Source organism: Nicotiana sylvestris, chromosome 12 (genome assembly GCF_000393655.2).
Source record: "Nicotiana sylvestris chromosome 12, ASM39365v2, whole genome shotgun sequence".
Taxonomy (NCBI): Eukaryota; Viridiplantae; Streptophyta; class Magnoliopsida; order Solanales; family Solanaceae; genus Nicotiana; species Nicotiana sylvestris.
In genome coordinates this window covers 47,175,654-47,196,909 of record NC_091068.1, presented here as the reverse complement: position 1 = coordinate 47,196,909, position 21,256 = coordinate 47,175,654, and the positions used below count along the sequence as shown (strand labels likewise).

The following is a 21,256-nucleotide window of genomic DNA, read 5'->3' as shown; positions in this document are numbered from 1 at the left end:
GCCAGCCTACCTGAAAGTTCAAGTTTATGAAGAATATTTTGTAAGGGAAAAGTGGTCACCACGGTTATCGGATGACATTAAAAGTAACGCCTAAGCTTTCGAGCACCAACTACGAGAGACAAGGCCAATTTTTCCAGATGTAGGTAGCAAGTTTCTGCTCCCCTTAAAATTTTACTATCATAATAGATAGGAGACTACGTACCTTTGTCCTTACGAACTAAACCTGAACTTACCGCTACCTTAGAGACCACTAAGTACGTCAGCATCTATTCGCCTTCCTCCAATTTTGACAGTAGTGGAGGATTCGACAAATAACTTTTCAAATCCTTCAAGGCTTGATGACGTTCCGGAGTCCATTCGAAGTTGTTCTTCTTTTTAAGGAGCGAAAAGAAATGATGACATTTTTTTTGAAGACCGAGAAATGAATCTAGTTAAAGCGGCCAGTCTTCCTGTCAACCTTTGAACCTCTTTCAGGCTTGATAGCAGGTCATTGATGTCTTTGATGACTTTAATTTTATCGAGTTGAATTTGAACCCCCCATTGCGACACCAGGAATCCCAAGAACTTACTAGAGCTGACTTCGAACGCACACATCTCGGTGTTAAACATCATGTTATGCTTTCTTAGGATGTCAAAAGTTTCTTTCTAGTGTTTTAGATGATCACCTGCGTTCAAAGACTTAACCAGCATATCATCTATGTAAACTTCCATGGTTTTCCCTATTTGATTTTCAAATTTTGTTTACGAGCAGCTGATAAGTGGCTCTGGCGTTTTTAGCCCGAAAGGCATCACATTATAGCAATATGTGCCGAATTTCATTATGAACAAAAAATTTTCCTGATCCTCCGGGTTCATCTTTATTTGGTTGTACCCGAAGTAAGTATCGAGGAATCTCAATAACTCGTGCCCAGCCATCGCATCAATTATTTGACAATAGGAACGAGTCTTTCGGGAACACCTTATTTAAATCCTTATAGTCTACGCACATGCAAAATTTATTATTTTTCTCTGGAACTACTACAACAATACCTAGACAGTCGGGGTACTTTACCTCTCATATTGAACCGATATCAAGCAAAAGAGTTACCTCTTCTTTGACGAATTTATTTCTAACCTCAACAATAGGATATTTTTTGTGTCTTACTAGAAGGATGTTGGGATCCGAGCTTAGTTTATGCATGGCCACTTCTGGCAGGATACCTGTCATATCCGTATGCGACCACGCAAAATAGTTTATATTTAATTTAAGAAATTCGATAAATCCATACATGAGCTCGGGGTTTGGCCATGTCCCCAAGTGGAATTTCCTCTCTAAGAACTTTTCTAACAATACGATTTGCTCAAGTTCTTCCGATGTGTATTTTGTTGCGTCCGTTTCTTCTGGTACCTGAAAATATCTTGGTACCTAATAGGATTCCGACGACTCCTCCCCCTGGTTGACTTCGCTTGGCTCGGGAGCAGGTGCTGGTTCCTGTAATTGCTACGCTACACATTCCTTCCCTTTTGCTACTGGAAAAAAAAATGAGATTTCATCCATCTCCCTTGCTACCGGTTGGTGGCTTCTTATTTGTTTAATTCCCTCGGAAGTTGGGAAATTAAATAATTGATGATACATCGACGACATGACCTTCATCTCATGCAACTATAGTTTTCCTAGGATAATATTGTAGCCTATATCGCCGTCGACTACCTTGAAAAGGGTTGTCATCATCACCCCCTCTGCTTTGGTGGGCAGCAAGATCTCTCCTCGGATTGTTACGCTTTCCAGATAGAACCCGACGAGGAATTTTGTGGCTAGAATGATACTTCCTGTTAGCTTATCTTGTTCCATCACTCTCCACTGGAAAATATTGGTCGAACTTCTTGGGTCCACCAAAACACCTTTAGTTTTAAAATCTAAGACATTTAAAGAGATTACCAAGGCATCGTTGTGCGGCAGCAATAGTCCATCTGCGTCTTCATTCATAAAAGTAATGTCATCCTCAGTGACTTCCCCGAGTCTCTTACAGTGGGTTGCTGATACCTTCATCTTCTTTACCGCTGAAAAAGTCACACCATTAATCTCGTTTCCCCCAAAAATCATGTTTATCGTCAAACGTGGAGGATCTTCTTCTACTTTTGAAGGTTCCACATTATCACGATTGTGACTGTAACTATTTTTAGCCTGCTCACTCAAGAATTCTCTAAGATGGCCATTTTCAGTAATGTCTCCATCTCTCGTGCAGATGCCAGCAGTCCCCTATCCGGTGGCCGTTTGTCCCATGGTATTCACACCATAAATTAGGATCCCTTTGATTGAGATCGGATCACATTGTCTTCGGGAACTGTGCTTCCTCAATGTTCCTTATAGTCGATACTAGCTACACTACGCTAACTTGAAGTTATATTCAGAAAGTCTGGGGTAGAAAGAGTCTTGGGAACCCAACATTTCCTTGCCCTACAGTGCTCTATTATTATAGTCGCGATCAGCTCTCCTTTCGGTTGCGAATCTATCCACTGAACGTAATCCTCTACCACCTCCTTTGGCCTTTCGTAGGGCAAAAATTGACCTTTTAAAGACCGTCGACCTGTAGCAAAATTATCCTTTGACTTTTCTTTATTCTTCTCTCGGTCTCGACCCTTGGATGATGCTAGGAAACCGAGTAGATCATTATTAATTCTTATCTTTGACTCGTATCAGATGTGAATATCTGCCCATGTTGTTGCCTGGAACTCGAGCAGACTTTCTTGTAATTTTCAGGAAGCGTGAGAACTTCTCAGATTCAGACCTTTAGTGAATGCTTCAGCTGCCCATTCATCCGGTACGACCGGTAGCAGCATCTTTTCCTTCTGAGATCTGGTTACAAACTCCCGCAGCAATTCAAACTCTCATTATGAAATCCTAAATATGTCGGCCTTTCGAGCATGTACCTTTCTGACCCCAACATGGGCCTTGATAAAAGAATCCGCGAGCATCTCAAATGAATCTATTGCGTACTCGAGCAAAAGCGAATACCATGTCAGGGCCCCTTTTGTGAGGGTCTCCCCGAATTTCTTCAATAAGACTGACTCAATCTCCCGGGGAGCTAAATTGTTCCCCTTCACCATCGTTGCATAGGTGGTGATGTGCTCCTCAGGATTCGAAGTCCATCATATTTCGGTATGTTTGGCATTTTGAACCGCTTCTGGATCAATTCTTGTGTCGCGCTTAGTTTGGACATTAACTAGGTATATTTCTTTGAGTCCGGTCCTTTCAACACTGGTGATGCGCCCGGAATTTGATCCATTCAGACATTTGTTTCCCTCATAAATCGCATGAGTTTGGTTTTAAAGGGATCATTCTCATTGTTGTTACCGGATCCGCTACTGTTGCCCCAGCTCCGTCGAAGCTGACTTCTCCCCTCGGGGTGTTGTTGTTGACCCTCTGTATTGTTTGATTTGAGGGAGCATTGGGAGGAGCTAGACCTCGTCTATTCGTGTTGTTGGAAGCACCCGACAACGCCTGCTTCAACTCTATCATGCCCTGATCTTGTCATGAGAGGTGGCCCATAATGTCCTTTTGTTGCTCTCTCAAGATCCTTACTGTTTAAACTACGTGCTCGTCTTCAGCATCATCTGGAGTTGTCTCTCGAACATGTCGCAGATATTGCCCGCCATGTGCCGGCATGGCCTCACCCCCCTCATTGCGGGTATCACTCCAAGAGTATCTCATACATCGTAAGCCATAATCAATTTTCTAGACATTTATTGGGAAATTGCTCTACCCACTACAATATGAAAGGTTGTACTTTTGAATGCACCATCATTATACATTTATCATTTATTGAAAGATAAATTTATTATTTAGTACAAAAACATTAAAGGAGTGATGTGTATATAATGGGTGAAAAAGTCATTCAGCATTTTGATGGACATTTTGGTAATTTAACTTTATATTTAAAGTCTTCCTACTTTTAGTATAGTATGATGCTATGATGATAATGATATGATATGATGACTTGTATATCCCCTTTCCTGTTTGTTTTTGTTGGGAAGTCATCAGCATTGCTCTACTCTTTGATATTGTACTTGCATACCTTTTGGAGAAGAGTGTCTTGTGGGCTTTTTTGATTAATAGTCGATGAAGAGGCCTTGCTTTGAAGAGAAGAACCGATTGTATGAGAGAAGCAGTCATCAAAAGGAGTAAAGGACCTCTGAAGGACAAATTTTCCAATAAGCCATTAACATCATTCATTCTGCTGGTAAGTTGAAGAAAAGAGAGGAAGAATAAGAAAAAAAGAAGAAGAAGATGCCTTCCACTGAACACCTGAATTGTTCTCTTTTGACTCCCTCAAATTGTTTATTTTTTGCGCGAACAATTTGTTTTTGGCGTTCCCTTTAAATTTCTAAACATTGCGCTAAACCCCCCATCACGCCCCTTTATTACGCGATACACTGTGATTCAATTTAGTTAATCGTAACACATGCTTAGTGTTATCGTGTTGATCTGTCTTTCTTTTGCGTTTCTCTAACTTTTGGTCAAGGACGAGGAGCGAACCCTTAAATTTAGAGGAGTTTGCTAGGAAGAAATCCTACTATGTTATAACTTGAATATGTACATGTTACATGATTGAGAATTCATCATGAAGTCCATCTAATTCTCCTTTAAGACTATGTTGTTGAATGATCAAAACTGAGGCTGTTACTGAGAAATCAGAAGCAGAAAGAATATCTCCAATAGGACCTAACTCTGGACACTCCTCCCAATCACTCATTCCTACTGTTAACACAGAATTTACCCTCCCACCACGCCCCACAATAAACAAACCATATTGCCCTTCTAATGACCTTAATGTAGAAAATGTTTGTCCAGAGTTGACAAGGTATTTCTCCACATAAGCAACACGTCCTCCAGCAACATGTTTATCGTAAAATTCAGCAAAGCATTCATCATCAATCTTCATTTCTTCCAAATGTTCAGTAGTATTGGATTTTGCTCTACCAACTCTTGATGACACACTATCTCCAGCGGCCTCTACTAGAAATCTGATTACTGTGAGTTTTACTCCAGGGTGTCGCGCCACACGTCCTGCATACACAAGTGCTTCCCTGTCATCTTTGCCACCAATAAATATCACTGCTGCATTTAGGGAAATCGAGGATCTTGATATCACGGTTTTTCCAAGACCCCTGTCTACTAAGATCCCCACAGAACAAGGTGCATTCCGAAGAACCTACATGAAAATGTCATATGTCAAACAAATAATTTGGAATATCCAACTACGTATCCGTAGATATAAAATTCAAGACGCAATATTATTTAATATTCCAAGTTTTTGCTTTAAATGTTTTTGGCACACAACTACTTAATGTTGATAGATTAGATGTCTTTCATTTAGTTCCATTAGAATAGAAATAAAGGATATCTTGTAGATGATTATTAAGTTTGTTTATTATTTTTCTAGAGTGAGGCTAGCGTTTTAGGATTTAGTCTTAAACTGCTAGTGGTTAGTGTTGAGTTCTCACTACTCTTTCGTTCCTCTTAGTGTCGGGCTTTATCTATTGGTTGTTATTTTATTTTCCATCTATTTCTTGTTTCTTGTGATGCTGTTATTTTTTTCTATGGTTTTTATTGATGGTACTGATATATTGTCTCTTTTCGTATTCTTGAGCCGAGGGTCTTTCGGAAACAACCTCTCTATTCCTCGGGGTAGGGTAAGGTCTACGCACACACTACCCTCCACAAACCCCACTTGTGAGATTTCATTGGATCGTTGTTATTGTTGTTTGTTATTTCTCTAGCGAAACGGCGCTTTTAGCTGTGGTATGGAATTAGCTACAAGGTTTCATGTCTATTAGCTGTTTATGATCTTTAAGAAAGAAAGAAATTAATAAGTAGTTGATATGTCTGGTGTACCTTGCGGTTGATATGGCGGAAGCCGGAATGACCCACATGGAGTCTTCCATCTTCCTCTTGATTCTTATGAAAAGGAAGTATAACAAGATGTACCAACAGGTCCTCAGCAAGAATACTTATATCTTGGTGCATATTATTGATGGTTGAAAGTGCCATCATTCTTTGTAAGTTAATGCCTTCGCAATCCTCATTTAAATAAGCATGAACATCTTTGGTAATTTTTTCTCTCATTTCAACCACTGCAGGATCAGTTACAGTCACAGCATCAACTCCAACTCCAGCTCCAACTTCAACTCCACGTCCTTGTGTTAATGTTGCTGCTATTTTATCAGTTAACTCAATCATATCAGTTAAGTAAACCATTATTCCAGGATTTGCTGGCCCTCGAGAGATTTCCATGAAGTTAATTGCCGAGAAAACATTCTGAGAACTACGAATGCAGACTAGTATTCGAAGCTCATTCGTCGAATTAAGCCATTGAAGTGCCATTTTTTGTGTTGGTGACCGTTTCCTTGCACGTTCAATAATTTTTGCGACCACCACTGGGGTGTATATTATGGTAAGGAAAGTTACAAACACCAAAACAATACTTGTTGACATACTTATGATATTCATCTGCATTCAAAGGTAATATTACGCAAATATGAACACAAAATAATCTTGATGATAACATATGTATTGAGTCAATTTCATGCATGATTGCCGAAGTTTGTCTAGTAGAGCAATAAATTCAAAAGCTTTTTTTTTTCTTGCGTCATATTAAAGTAACTTGACATAGTATAACAATAGTCACTAAACTTTTATCCACTTTAACAATATAGTAGCAAAATTAATTTTTTGTCCATTTAAAATAGCTGTACTTTACCCACACCAAAATTTTCCAATATAACGTCAAAACTCACCAATAAAGGTGACTTTACCATTATAGTGAATAAAGTTTAGTTATTTTAATGTGACAAAGAATAATTTAAAAATTACTCCCTGTGTTACCTATTTCCTTTTTGGTACGCTCTAAAAAAAATGACTCCTTTCTAAATTTGGTAACAATTTAGCTTCAACTTACAATTCTACCCTTAATGAGATGCTTTTATGACCATACAAATACTCTGGGCCCTTTTTGACTTGTTTAGGACCACACATTACAAAAGTCTTTATTTTTTCTTAAACTTCGTACCTAGGTTCACATAAATTGGAACGGAGTGAGTACTTAATATATGATTTTTTTTTGCAACTTTATTGTTATAGTTAATAAAATTCAATGACAGTATGTGGAATCAATTCACCAAGAAAAACAATAATGTTTGAATAAAATAATAATAATAATAATAATAATAATAATAATAATAATGAAGAAAAATATGTTAAGGACTTACGCGGTAGGCATTAATAGCTAAATAGACTTGAAAATGGCCCTTGATATTGAGTAGCAACCCAGTGGCAACTGATTCTGGCCAATGAAATCCTAGCATTAACCCAGAAACCACAGAACCAAGTACTTTACCACCTGTCGCAATTAGGAAAGGAACGACTATTTTTGCCCATGTAGCAATCTTGCCAGCCTCAAATTCTGAAAGTTTAGCTTCTGTGCCAACCCAAAAGAAAAATAATGGATAGAATATGGTCCTAAAAATATAGTTAACTTTGCCAATCATCATTTTTGATATTCTCCCTTCTCTTGGCATAAAAAGCCCAACCAAGAATGCACTCAAAACTTTGCTGAAACCAACAATAGGGGACATGCTACAAATTGAGATTATAAAAGCGAGTGCCACAACTAAATGTGACCCTTTCATTGGTTTTCCTTCAGGATTTTCATTATTCACCCATTTCATAACTGAAGGAACTACCTTTGATGCTAACAACGTTTGAAACACCAAAATCGCCATCATCTTTAGCATCGTTTTCACACTTCGATTCTGAAAGTTTCTATCCGGATCAAAAACGAGAAATCCAATAGTGATTAATAATATCGAAACAACATCAGACTGTATTCCGGCTTCAACAATAAATCGACCTATGTCCGATTTTCCAATTTTGAGGTCAGTGATTAATCGAGTTAATAAGGGTGAATCTGTTCCAGCAAGAACGATTGCTAAACATGAACTGAATACAGCATTTGGTTGTTTAGAAATGTGTAGAAGTGGAGTCACGAGGCAAGCAAAGACAAATGTAGTTAGCACTCCAGAATATGCAACTTTTGCCTCTGGGAGTGTCAATTGGAGGAATATATTGGGATCAATTTCTAACCCTACAACAAACATGTGACACACCATAATTGCGTCCACAATATAGTTCAAAGTTTGTTGTACTTCGTTGTCGTTTAAGAACCTGTTACGCACGAATTCAAGATTACTAAGTAGCAACCCTACCTGCATAAAAAAAAATATATATTAGATGTCATTATTTTGGGATCAATCACTTTTGGGAAATTAAAATAAGTAAAGTCGGAGTCACATATATCATTAGAAAATTGTTTAAAAAGATATGCAAAATTTTATTAGGATGGAATGATTAAGCAGTTTGAGAATGAACAAATCTTAATTCTTCCTAAAAGGGAGTAGATCAAATGCTATTGTTTCATGGCGGCCACCGACTATCGCATCACAGCTAAGCCCAGGGGATTTGGTCAAGGGATTCAAACGCATACAAGCTATTGGTATCTGATTGAGAGATAGAAAATATAGATTCACGATATTTGGTGAAAGCAAAAATGAATTGGCCGATCATGAATTCTATGACGTTTTTAAACCTATCTAATTTCAGTTCATAATGAATGAACTCCAGGATGAAGAAAACATATCCACCTTTTATCCCGACTCGATCGGCCATGTCACACACTATTGTGTGTATGGGACTAGGGTCTGATATCATCCCCGTAAGAAAGGGTGCTAGCACCATTATAATCCCACTACTACGTCCGAGTTGCTTAATCACAAGCATAAGAATGCAACCCGTAACACCCAATACGTGCAAGGTTTTGTGATAATCAACTCTGATCTATTAAAGCTACTCACTAGCTATCATATTTTTCATTTATGGGTTATAACAAACTATCATAAAATGTATCATAAGTTAACATTGTCGGGTTCGCCTTTATTATGGATGCATTTATTCTGTCACCCTTTATGAAAGGCCAAACCGACACGATAGGTATTGCGATGTGAAAAGCTTTACCTGGTGAAATCGAAAAAACATGCATCACAGGTGTAAATCTGGGAAGTCTCACATGAATATTCTACCATATCGGGCATTCAAGAATCGGTACATAAAATTTTAATGTAACAATTACATGACATAGAAGATCAAAAGGTTAGGGGGGTAGAGAGAGACTTACAATGGATTCAGCAATTATACGAGGTTGGGAAAGAGGGCGAAGCAGAAGGTGGACACAGTTGCACAAGAACATGGCTAAGAAGAAACCTAAGAGGTAAATAGACATAGATGCAATTCTAATGGTAATCTGATTCTGGCATTCAACTTTCGTGTCGTTCTTCTTTAAGAAATCCATTTCTTTCTTCTTATCTTTGCAGATAATTAAATCTTCTAATCTCTGTTGGATTGAGTTCAATTAGTAGATCAATATATCAAATTCTTTCCCAATTGACATACACATTCGCAGAAAGAGAACAATGAATGTGGAGCTACGTACTCTATTGAAAAGAACATTCCTCAATAGGCGGGGCTCCTCTTACTCCCACTCTTAACTAATCACGTGGGTTAAGGTGGTTAATATGTCTCCTAATAACTAGCACGAAGCAAATGCAACCATCCTATTTTCTTAATATATCTGAAAACCTTAACAATCTTTGGAATCATACTACTTGTAATTTCTTATATATAGATGTCACGATAAATAAATTTTGTTTACCTCGAAAATACGAGTAACAATTAGATTTGATTTGTGATTTTAAAGATATGTGATTTAATTCAATAACAATAAATATCAAGAACTATAAAGTAAGAATGAAAGAAATAAGTGAATCAAACCAATGTTACTCAGCAGTGGTGACCTCGAAATGAACTAAGAACAGTAAAGTAAGAACAATAAATGTAAAGGATAATTCTAATGAACAATAAGATAGAAAAGTAGGATAGTATATTCTTTGCCAATGATTAGATGATGTTTACATACAAATAGTCCCCGCGTTTCTTAGAATAAAATGATAAGAAACAATTTGATTCTCGATCCTTCAATGCCTCGATCATGATGTCAATCTCGTGATGTCAGCGACTGAAGTGACTGAAGGGTCGCGTCTGCACAGTTTTCCATGGCCATTAATTGGAGGCGGCTGACGTTCGGCTATTCAACTTCCCTAACACGCTTAAGTGGCCCTTATAAATAGACCAGCTTCACCATTTTACAAACTTTACTTCTCTAATCGTTTTCAAAATCTCATTAGCTCCTTCAACCTCTCTGAGTTCATCCTTCTCTTTAGTTTGCCTTTACTTCAGCATCAATCTTTTCTCTTTGAGTTTCTACATCATAATAGCTAAAACATCTAAAACTGCTCCCCAAAAAGAAAAAGCATCTTCGTCATCACGGGCGTCAATAAGTAAACCGGTGTTTCCACCTTGCATCGAGGAGTGAATTCCCCCACCATGCGGAATAACATCCGATTTTAAGATTGATAAACCTACATCGACACAAGGTGTCCTAGACCTCGAAGGTTGGGTCTGGAAATTGGCCTCTACTTCTTCGTGCGCGGAGCGCAATTGGCGTGACCTGGCCAAAGGTCGATGGGAGGAGAAAAACCATAGTGAGTATTCTTGTTTGCATACTTGAGTTTCTTAGCGAAATACTTACTTTATCTTTATGCACACCTTGGAGACGCCGTTGACATGCGGCCGCCCCCACCTGGTGAAAAAGAGAATCCAAAGCCTTCCAAGGAAAAGGAAAGAAAGAGGAGGTTACCTGTAAATTCCCCGAAGCCAAAGAAAAGCAAAGCTCGAAAGCCCAAGGCTGACACCATGGCCCTATCTCCAGAAGCGGCCCAACATCTTCGGGATCAGGAAGAAGAGGGAGAAGATGACGACTGCCTGCTGGTAGCTCGGGAAAGAGGAGGCTCTAATGCTTCGAAGGCCGCTAAACCGATGGTGGCAGAGGCGGTTCGATCTCGAACCGAAGAAATTTTATAGGGGAGCTTGAGCATAGTCCCTGGGTCATTAGGTGGAAAAAGCGTACCTTGTCTCGGGGGGCGCTTGGTGGATGAGCTCGAAGAGCCAAACTCCGAGGCTCTTCAAAGACAAGATAATATCCCAAGTGAACCACTTGGTGTAATCAACATAGACAACTCGCCGCAGGGGCCGATCTTCTCCGAAGGACAGTTCCGAGATGCCCAGGCCATGGGGACTCCCTATGTGGGAACCACCCATGAAGGGAACAATATTTTTTAGGAGTGTCTTGCGGGGATCAAAGAAGGTTTCGATCCTGATGCTTCGTTTATATTTGAGGAGGCCTAAAAGCTTCTCAAACAAGTAAGTTTTGTCTTCCATTACTTTGAGTTTAATCTTCATCTTTCTAAGTCTGACTTCTTTTCCTTGTGAGAAGGCCGTGTCACTTCACCGACAAGCATTTTCCAAATCTCGGACTGAGCTTGCCCGATGTGAAGCCAAACTTAAGAAGCTCGCCGAGGAGAGGGACAACCTTAAGATCCTCTATGTCAAAAAAGAGGGGGAAATCAGCGATCTCCGAGTTGAATTGACGAAGGTTGGTCAAGAACAGACCAAGCTCATTGAAAAGGTAATATAGCCTTTGAGGGTCTGCTATGCACTTGCTTGTTTTGATGACTAATACTTCAATTTCGCATTTTCAGCAGAAGGGCGAGTTGGTGGAGCAGCTTCAGGAGGAGATCAAGATGAAAGAGGCTAAAATCCTTGGGTGGAGACAAGGTATGGACTGTCTCACCTCAGAGAAAGATACTCTTCGGGAGCAGCTGGCTTCAATCGAACGCCAGCTTCAAAGTGTAAAGGAGGAAAGCTTGGCTCGAAGATGCAAAATCAAAGAGCTCAAAGCTAAATCTGCTGCTAAGCTTGCCAAGGCTAAATCCAAGGCAGAGGCATTTATGTCTTGATATCGTGCTGATGCTGAAGCAGCTAACATCCGAGCAAAGGAGATCTCCACTGCAGCCGAAGTTAAGCTATCATGTGCACTCGACAACGCCAGGGGAAAGTTTCGGAGGGAAACCTTCGAGGAGGTGCACGCTCGTGGCTTCGACCTCTCAGCCGACATTGAAAAAGCAAAGTCTTTGGAAGAAGAGGCTATCGCTTTGCTTTTTGAGGATGATGATTCAGCTAGTAGCTACAAGAGCGGAGGAGACGAAGATGGAGTCCCTGAGGAGGAGGTTCTCGGAGACGAGGTTCCCAAAGATGCAGCTGCCGAAGATTTGGCCCCATAGTAGATTTAAATTTCTTTAATTTGTTTTTGTAATTTTGCGTAAGGACCCCTTGTGGGTATTGTAAATGTCACGACCCAAACTGATGGGCCGCAACGGGTGCCTGAGTCCTACCTGTCAAACACCCCTAAGCATGCATCTAAGATATGAACCTGAATAATATCTGCTGCATTACGAAAATAACATACGTGAAGGAAATCTGTCATCAAGGCATATGTACGTGTACATGCAGAATACAGTGGGCGAGCCGACTAGGCTGCTATAGACAACTATACATCAAAACCTGAAAGCCGTCAAGGCCATATACAAACCAACTAGACATACTTTCTACAGACCTCTAATGGAAATATAACTGTACAAAGACGGGACTGAGCCACGTCATATATATATATATATATATACGCCACATCATACCCATATAAACGTATCGTACCAAACTCAAAAGCAACTCCGGATCAAGTGGAGCACGCCAACTCTCGCTGATCAGGGATCCTAAGAAGGGGGACCGTCAGCTTGCTTACCTGCACCTGCGGGCATAAAATGCATGCCCCGTGAAATAGGGTGTCAGTACGAAAAATGTACTGAGTATGTAAGGCATAAAAATTAGTACGTAAAAGACATAGATGAAACTTGGCATACAGAAATACCTTTAAATCTGAATAACTCTGTAAATTCTGAAACATTTATAATATCATGCACATTCCTATAAATGCCGGTCCATGCATAGATATGGGTGTACATAATATCACCAAGCCATAAAGGGCATCCCATCATATCGTCTCGACCACTGTGGGCACATCATCAAAATATATCAGCTGATCAGGTGGTGGTGCGTATATAATGCCATAACCTCTTCCCATATCCCATATACATATACACATATATATACACATATATAACAGCCGTCTGAGTCATATTTCAGCCACTGTGGGCAACCTTATCATATACCAACTGATCAGGTGGTGGTGCGTATATAACGTCGTAACATTTTCCCATATACCACATACATATATTTACATATATATGCGTATATAACGCCATCTGGTCATGGGTCAATGCACATGTATAAATGAGTGAAATGCATGAAAAATACGTAATAATCTCAATATTCCTTCCGGATAAACTTTTTGAACTCTATATTATTCTGAGACTCATGAATATAATATAATAATATTTCCCATGGGAAATCAAGAGTATAGATACCCCTACTATTTCTATGAATAGAGTAATTTATGGAAACTGTGTGTTTGCTCGTTTCTTCAGTATAAGTGGACCATGCCAAAAAGAAAGAAGGGAGGGCCTTAACATACCTGTTCCTGGAATTATTTGAACGAATCTGCTTATGCAAAATTTACACTGGATTTCCTTGAAATAGGAATGAACTTGGCTTGGTGTTGAAATTTTTGGACGAATTGATCTGATTGGAATGAAGCTTGGACGTTTGGATGAAGCTTGAAAGTTTGGATGAAACTTGAATTGTTGAACGTAAATGGTTTTGCTTTTCTCACGTTTTTGGTTTAATTTGTTAAAGTTTGGACGAAAATGGCTTTTAATGAATTGAAATGAAATGTTTCTGTTTTCAAGTCCTTAGCAGATTGTGGCCTTGAAACCTTTACAAGGTATTTCTTCTAAATGTCATGGGATAAGATTGACAAGTCTTTCTAAGACATTAAGTCTAAGATTCTTTAGACACATATACATGTTCAATGAGACATTTCTCTCAAGTGGTGGCCTTGTGCCACGTGGAGAGTGGGTGGAGATTAGAAATTTTACCCACTTATTAGTTAATTGGGTAATGTTCCGTTACCCGGTAATTAACCAATTACATGCATAATTTAAAAATTGCCCCAAATTACTTAAAATTCTATTTATTTTTAAAATAATTCATATATACTTTATTTATTATACTATCGTGGTCATATGGTACCTTGCATGGTACTAGCTCATAATTATTGGGTATTACCGCTCGACCTGTATTTTATTTTAAATTGGCCACTTTCAACGAAACACATTTTTTTAATCTGTGTACCCCTTTATCCTCCATAACACTTATTTATTGCTTGTTATAAATAGCGTAAGTACGTTAACATCAAGATGATCTCATCCTCGAGTCTACGTCGGTTAACTGAAAACAAAATTTTAACGTAGGAAAATGCGAGATATAATAGTAAATATCTTTTGCAAATATCTCTTATAAATATAAAGAACCTCTTTGCTTCATATTCGATTTGTGTTGAATTTGGTTTCATCTTCATTTGTGAAAAATTTGATTGTATGACTCTAATGATCAGTCTAAATATTGGCTTGGACTCGAAACATACTAAACTCTTAGGTTTTTTATGGATCAATATAATACCTCTTAATGTTTTTGTTAATCCACAAGCTAAGCTTAAATTCATTTGACGCGAGCTCGGGATGTCGGGACTCTTGAGTCCGAGTTGACTGAGTCCAAAGTCTCGAACCCTATATATTTTGGCCCTTAGGCTTTATATATCAGCCCTTATGCTCTTTTAGGTCGGCCCTTAGGCTCTTTTAGTTTGGCCCTTATGCTCTTTTAGGTCGGCCCTTAGGCTCTTGTAGTTTGGCCCTTAGGCTCTTTTAGGTCGGCTCTTAGGCTCTTGTAGTTTGGCCCTTAGGCTCTTATAGTTTTGCCCTTAGGATCTATTGGTTTGACCCTTAGGCTCTTCAAATTGGGCCAATGCGGCCTCTAAAATGGCTATAATAGTTTCCTCTTTTCAGCAAAAAACTTAGTAAAAATTTATTTATGCCTTAGCATGTGTTTTTGTACCTGTTGGGATTTTTGAAGGTTTGATCGATTGGAACCTCATTTGTAATTCATTTGTGTAATGATAATCGAATACCTCTTGAGGTTTTTTTGAAGGGTGCTATTATCGAAGCCTTTAAATTATTCGAGGGCTGATTTTATCGAAGCCATTTATCATTTGCTTTTGCCGAGGGTAGCCTGATTTAACCAGTTTTTTCAAAGTGTTTGAAGGCTTGTAAGTTATGGTGGAAGTCGGACGTCTCCGAGCTGCATTATTTTGGTCATCGTTTTTATATGACCGTAGTCTTTGATATGGCCGTAGCCTTCGGGTATGTCTCTTGGACGTGTTTCCTAATAACCCTTCGAATTAGTCCCCGAGTATGATGGCATTGGCCTTTATAGCAAAGGGATGCCTCTTTGAGGTTTTATGAGTTTGAGTTTTTGATGACTTGGATGTGTTGACTGTCGATGGCAGTCCCCGAGTATTCGGGGTATATTTGCATTCCGACCATTAGGCAGTTTCTCGTAGAATTATAAGTGTAGATCTCGCAAGATAATAGACTTCTGTTGAGACATAAAGTGTTTTGATATAGAACGAATGCTTATTTAAATAATTGATACATCCGTACATGTTTTGCCATCGGGGCTCGACTATACTATATGGACACGGTTCATCTATCCGTTTGGCCTATTACAAAGTTCTCCTATAGAGGCCCTCTTTGGCATGAAGTATTTTCCTTGAAAAAATAACCTCCAAGGGTGATGCCCCCAGTATTCGAGGTTGATTGTAAAGAAGACTTGGTTACTGTTGAGTTCTCCTTAGGTAGCACATAGTTGTTGCCTCGTTAAAAACCTTGCCGGTAAAACCTATTTGGGACAAAATCTGATCTAAGGGAAAAAGAGTGCAACACATGCTTTAAAACCTAAGGCCTTCGTGTAAAAAAGGTGCCTTCGATAGCTTTGATGGAACACTTGCAGTGAGTTAGTTTCAAATGGACAAAAGAGAAAATCATACCTTAGCAATAGTATTGTTTGAGTAACGATAGATTCAAATTGTTTGGCAGTTGTTCACCTTCCATTGTGCTAAGTTGTATGATCCTTTACCGACAACTCCGAGGACTCGGTATGGTCCTTCCCAATTCGGGCCTAGTTTCCCTTCATTCGGGTCTCGAGAATTGAGGGTGACTTTTTGTAGAACTAAGTCCCAAACTCCAAAGTGTCAGAGGTTGGTTCTTCTATTCTAGTATCTCTCGATTCTTTGCTTTTGCGTGGCCATCTGAACAAGTGGTGCCTCTCATTTTTCATCTATTAGCTTGAGGCTAGTGTTCATAGCCTCGTGATTTGATTCCTCCGATGCATATTGAAACCTGGCGCTAGGTTCTCCGACCTCGACAAGGATAAGGGCCTCGGATCCAAAGACTAAAGAGAACGGAGTAGCCCCTGTGTTAGACTTCGATGTTGTTCGATATGGCCAAAGGACCTCGGGTAGAACTTCTCTCCATTTTCCCTTTGCATCGTCCAACCTTTTCTTCAGGTTTTGAATGATAGTTTTGTTTGTTTGATTCGGCCTGTCCATTTCCAGTTAGGTGGTATGGCATTGATAAGATCCTCTTTATCTTGTGTGCTTCGAGGAACTCTGTCACCTTGCTGCCGACAAATTATTTTCCATTGTCACTTACAATCTCGGCAGGTATCCCGAATCGACATATGATGTGGTCCCAGATAAAGTCAATAAATTCCTTTTCTCTAACCTTCTCGAAGGCCTGTGTTTCCACCCATTTAGAAAATTAATCAGTCATAAACAAAATAAATTTAACATTGCCTGGGGCCGTTGGTAGGGGGCCGGCTATATCCATTCCCCATTTTATGAAAGGCCAATGGGATATGACCAAATGGAGTTGTTCTCCTGGCTGATGGATCATCGGTGCAAATCGTTGACACTTATCACATTTTCTAACAAATTCCTTAGTATCTTTTTCCATGCTATCCCAGTAGTACCTTGCTCTGATAATTTTGTGAATCAAAGATTCGGCCTAAGTGGTTCCCACAAGTACCTTCATGGATTTCTCATAGAAAATAATCGGTATCCCTCAGCCCTAAACATACTACCAATGGCCCATAGAACGTTCTTCTGTGTAATGTTCCATCTCCATCTAGTGTGAACTTAGCAACCTTGGTTCGTAGAGTCATAGACTCTTTGTGATCCGATGGGAGCTTTCTATAGTTCAAATAACTCGATATACTTATTTCTCTAATCCCAAGTTAAGCTCGTGGAATTTATTTCGGCATGACCTTCCTCGACTATGAATCTCGATAACTGAATGACAGTCCCCGGGACAATGTCATCTTCTTCGATAGACGATCCCAGATTTGCAAGTGTATCAACATTACTATTTTGCTCTCGAGGCATATGATTCAGGGTCCATTCCTTGAAGCGGTGCAATATCACCTGTAGTTTGTCTAAGTACCTCTGAATTCTATCCTCTCGAACCTCAAAACTCTTGTTTACTTGATGTACCACCAATAGAGAGTCGCATTTGGCCTCGATGACCTCTACCCCCAAGCTCTTAGATAGCTTGAGACTTGCAATCATGGCCTCGTACTTCTCATTATTAGTCAATCTTGAAGTTTTGATAGATTGTCTAATAGTGCTACCTGTTGGTGGCTTTAAAATAATGCCGAGTCCGGACCCTTTCACATTCGAGGCACCTCGTGAAAAGGGTCCATACCCCCAATGATGTACTCGATCCCAGCAAAAGTTCTTTTTCTACTTCGGGTATGAGGGTCAGAGTAAAATCAGCCACAAAGTCAGCTAAGATTTGAGACTTGATGGCCGTTCGGGGTTGATATTCGATATTGTACCCGCTAAGTTTGATGGACCATTTGGTCGGACGACTCGATAGCTTGGGCTTATGCAAAACATTTTGAAGGGGGTATGTGGTTAACACACGTATTGTATGAGATTGAAAAATATGGCTTTAGTTTTCTAGATGCTCTTATCAATGCAAGTGCTAATTTTTCTAAGTGAGGGCATCTGGTTACAGTATCTCTTAGAGTTCGACTTACATAATAAATAGGAAATTGCGTACCTTGCTCTACTCGAACTAGTACCCCATTTACCGCTATCTCATATACTGCTAAATATAGGTAAAGTTTTTTATCTACCTTTGGGGTGTGAATCAAAGGCGGGCTCGATAAGTATTGTTTCAGTTCTTCTAAGGCTTGTTGGCATTCTGGGGTCCATGCGAAGTCCTTTTTCTTTTTGAGCAAGGAAAAGAACCTATGACTTTGATCCGATGACCTCAAAATAAATCGACCCAAAGCAACTATTTGACCTGTCGGTCTTTGCACATCCTTCATACTGCCCACGATCGTGATATCCTCAATGACCTTAATCTTATCGGGGTTAATTTTGATTCCCCGATTCGACACCATGAAGCAGAGGAACTTACCCAAGCCAACTCTGAAGGCACATTTCTCTGGGTTAAGCTTCATGTTGTATTTCCTCAAGATTTTGAATGTTTCCTACAAATGAGCTAAATGGTCCTCTACGCGTAGGGACTTAACCAACATATCATTAATGTAAACTTCCATTGTTTTACCTATTTGTTCTTCGAACATCTTGTTAACTAGGCGTTGGTATGTAGCTCCTCCATTTTTAGCCCGAAGGGCATTACATTGTAATAATAAGTTCCAAATTTAGTGATAAATGAAGTCTTTTCTTGGTCCTCCAGGTTCATTTGAATTTGATTGTACCTGGAGTAGGCATCGAGAAAAGTTAGGATCTGGTGGCTTGCCGTGGCATCGATCATATGATCGATGTTAGGCAGTGGGAAACAATCTTTCGGGCATGCTTTGTTCAAATCCTTGTAATCTACACACATTCTAAGTTTATTTACCTTTTTAGGAACTACAACTACGTTGGCTAACCATTCGGGGTATTTTACCTCCCGGATAGACACTATTTTAAGAAGTTTGGTTAACTTATCCTTTATGAATGCATGCTTTACCTCAAACTGAGGCCTCCTTCTTTTCTTTATCGGTTTGAACATGGGGTCGAGGCTTAGCCGGCGTGTTGTTATTTCCGGTGGAATCCCTATCATATCTAAATGGGACCAAGCAAAGAAATCCATATTATCAATAAGAAATTGAATGAGTTTTTTTCTGAGTTCAGGGGTTAATCCCGTTCCCAGATATACCTTTCTCTCAGGCATGTATATGATCAGTATGACCTACTCCACTTCTCCGATCATTAACTTAGTTGCATCGGACTTTTCGGGAATGATGAAAGTTCGAGGAGTAAGGAAATCCTCATCTTCTTCTTCGATTGCCTATTGTTCTGATTATGTCGAGGCTGGAGGCAGTGATTTCTATTTGGCCACTTGCTTATCTTTTGTGTTCGACTTCCCCGAGATCGAAGGCTCTGGTATCGGCGTCACTTCATCTATTGCAAACATCTCCTTTGCAGCGTGTTGCTATCCATAGACCATTTTTATTCCATCCTCTATAGGGAACTTCATCATCTGATAAAGAGTTGATGGTACTGCCCTTATGTTGTGTATGCATGGTCTTCCGAGGAGTGCATTATACCTTATGTCACCTCCGATGACATGGAACTTTGTATCTTGTATTGTCCCAACTACGTTTACTTGTAGGATTATCTTCCCTTTTGTTGTTTCGCTTGCTATATTGAAGCCATTTAGGACCCCCGGACGCATGTACAATCCAATCTTGTAGGTCGAGTTATTCCACGACCCTCGATATGATTATGTTTGTTGAGCTAACTGGATCTACTAGAACACATTTAACTTGATTTTTTTTAAAAGGATAGAGATTACCAGGGCATCGTTTTGTGGCTGAGATATTCCTTCTGCTTCCTCGTCATAGACTGATCGGGTATTCTCGGGCACATATCCCCGAGTCCATTTTTCTCTAGTGATCGACACCTTGGTGAGTTTGAACGCATGTCCCTATGGGACATCGACACCGCCAACAATCATGTGGATTACATGTTGTGGTTCCTCCTGCTCAATCTTTCTTCCCTCTCTTTCCCTAAAGTGATTATTGGCTCGATCACTAAGGAATTCTTGAAGGTGACCTTTGTTGAACAATCGAGCCACTTCTTCCCTTAGCTTCTTGTAATCTTCTGTTCTATAACCGTGTGTGCCATGATACTTGCACATCAAGTTTGGGTTCCTTTGATAGGGATCACATTGTTTGGGCCTAGGCCACTTGCTCTCTTTGATTCTTCCAATAGCTAACACAATCCTCGACGCATCGATGCTGAAGTTATACTCCGATAATCGAGTTGCCTCCACAAGGTCTGTATGCTTATCGAACCCACTCTTACTAATAAGTTCCCCAGAGCTTTGACCTCGATCCTTTCTCTGATTATTCTGAGGAGTGTTACTGTCACGACCCAAACCGATGGGCCACAACGGGCACCCGGTACCTTACTCAACTAAGTACCAACGTAACGTATCTTTCGTATCATACTATTATAGGTAAATGAGCCAGAGAGGCTGTCATAATATAAGTACAATAAAACATGGAGAAATACTTGACATTGGACAATCTAACATGTAGTCCAGACTTATACATATGACGTATGGGCCTATAAGACCAAAATAACCACTCATATACTGAACATAGGCTGACGAGCCATACAATTAAGTACATGACATCCGTCTACAAGACTCTAAGAATACATAATTTTCATAAAGGTCGGGACAGAGTCCCGTCATACCAAATAATACACGTCTAAATCATACTAACCAAACAAGCAACTCCGAAGCAAATGGAGCGCACCAACATCTTCCGCTGAGCTAATAGCCTACTTGGATGGCTCTCGACCTGTCTATCGGGACCTGCGGGCATGAAACACAATGTCCCCAGGGAAAAGGGACGTTAGTACTAATAATGTACCGAGTATTAAGGCACATAAATAAGTACATAACAGACATGGAAGAAATATAGAGTAAATGACTCAACCTGTAAGTCTAGATAACTTTGTAAATCCTTAAATACTTATAGTATCATATATATGCGTATGAATGTCATGTCGTGCATATGTACATGTGTTCATAACATCATCAAGCCTCTAAGGGCATCCCATCATATCATCTCAGCCACTGTGGGCAAATCATCAATGTATACCAGCTGATCAGGCGATGGTGCATATATTACGTTGTAACCCTTTCCCATATCCAATATATATATATATAT

General features: G+C 39.7%; 2 protein-coding genes across 2 annotated transcripts; one reads left to right on the top strand and one right to left on the bottom strand.

Annotated features, from left to right (window-relative positions):
• Positions 1-4,555: 4,555 nt before the first annotated feature.
• LOC104235520 (cation/H(+) antiporter 28) lies at positions 4,556-9,466 on the bottom strand. The gene is made up of 4 exons (XM_009789308.2): positions 9,210-9,466; positions 7,249-8,244; positions 5,876-6,490; positions 4,556-5,192 (listed from the first exon to the last, which is right to left on the bottom strand). The coding sequence occupies exons 1-4, from the start codon at positions 9,381-9,383 to the stop codon at positions 4,581-4,583; spliced, it is 2,397 nt and encodes a 798-aa protein (XP_009787610.1). The 5' UTR covers positions 9,384-9,466; the 3' UTR covers positions 4,556-4,580.
• Positions 9,467-10,714: 1,248 nt separating this feature from the next.
• LOC138882993 (uncharacterized) lies at positions 10,715-12,270 on the top strand. Its single transcript, XM_070163645.1, has 4 exons — positions 10,715-10,981; positions 11,424-11,615; positions 11,689-11,931; positions 11,986-12,270. The coding sequence occupies exons 1-4, from the start codon at positions 10,715-10,717 to the stop codon at positions 12,268-12,270; spliced, it is 987 nt and encodes a 328-aa protein (XP_070019746.1).
• Positions 12,271-21,256: the final 8,986 nt, after the last annotated feature.

Excerpts from the sequence above, each read along its gene's own strand:
- LOC138882993 (XM_070163645.1), top strand. The coding sequence starts at position 10,715 with ATGCGGCCGCCCCCACCTGGTGAAAAAGAGAATCCAAAGCCTTCCAAG. Across the intron at positions 10,982-11,423 it reads AACCGATGGTGGCAGAGGCG|GCCGTGTCACTTCACCGACA; the intron begins GTTCGATCTCGA and ends CCTTGTGAGAAG. Across the intron at positions 11,616-11,688 it reads AGACCAAGCTCATTGAAAAG|CAGAAGGGCGAGTTGGTGGA; the intron begins GTAATATAGCCT and ends TCGCATTTTCAG.
- LOC104235520 (XM_009789308.2), bottom strand. The coding sequence starts at position 9,383 with ATGGATTTCTTAAAGAAGAACGACACGAAAGTTGAATGCCAGAATCAG. Across the intron at positions 8,245-9,209 it reads GTATAATTGCTGAATCCATT|GTAGGGTTGCTACTTAGTAA; the intron begins GTAAGTCTCTCT and ends TTTTTTATGCAG. Across the intron at positions 5,193-5,875 it reads TCCGCCATATCAACCGCAAG|GTTCTTCGGAATGCACCTTG; the intron begins GTACACCAGACA and ends ATTTTCATGTAG.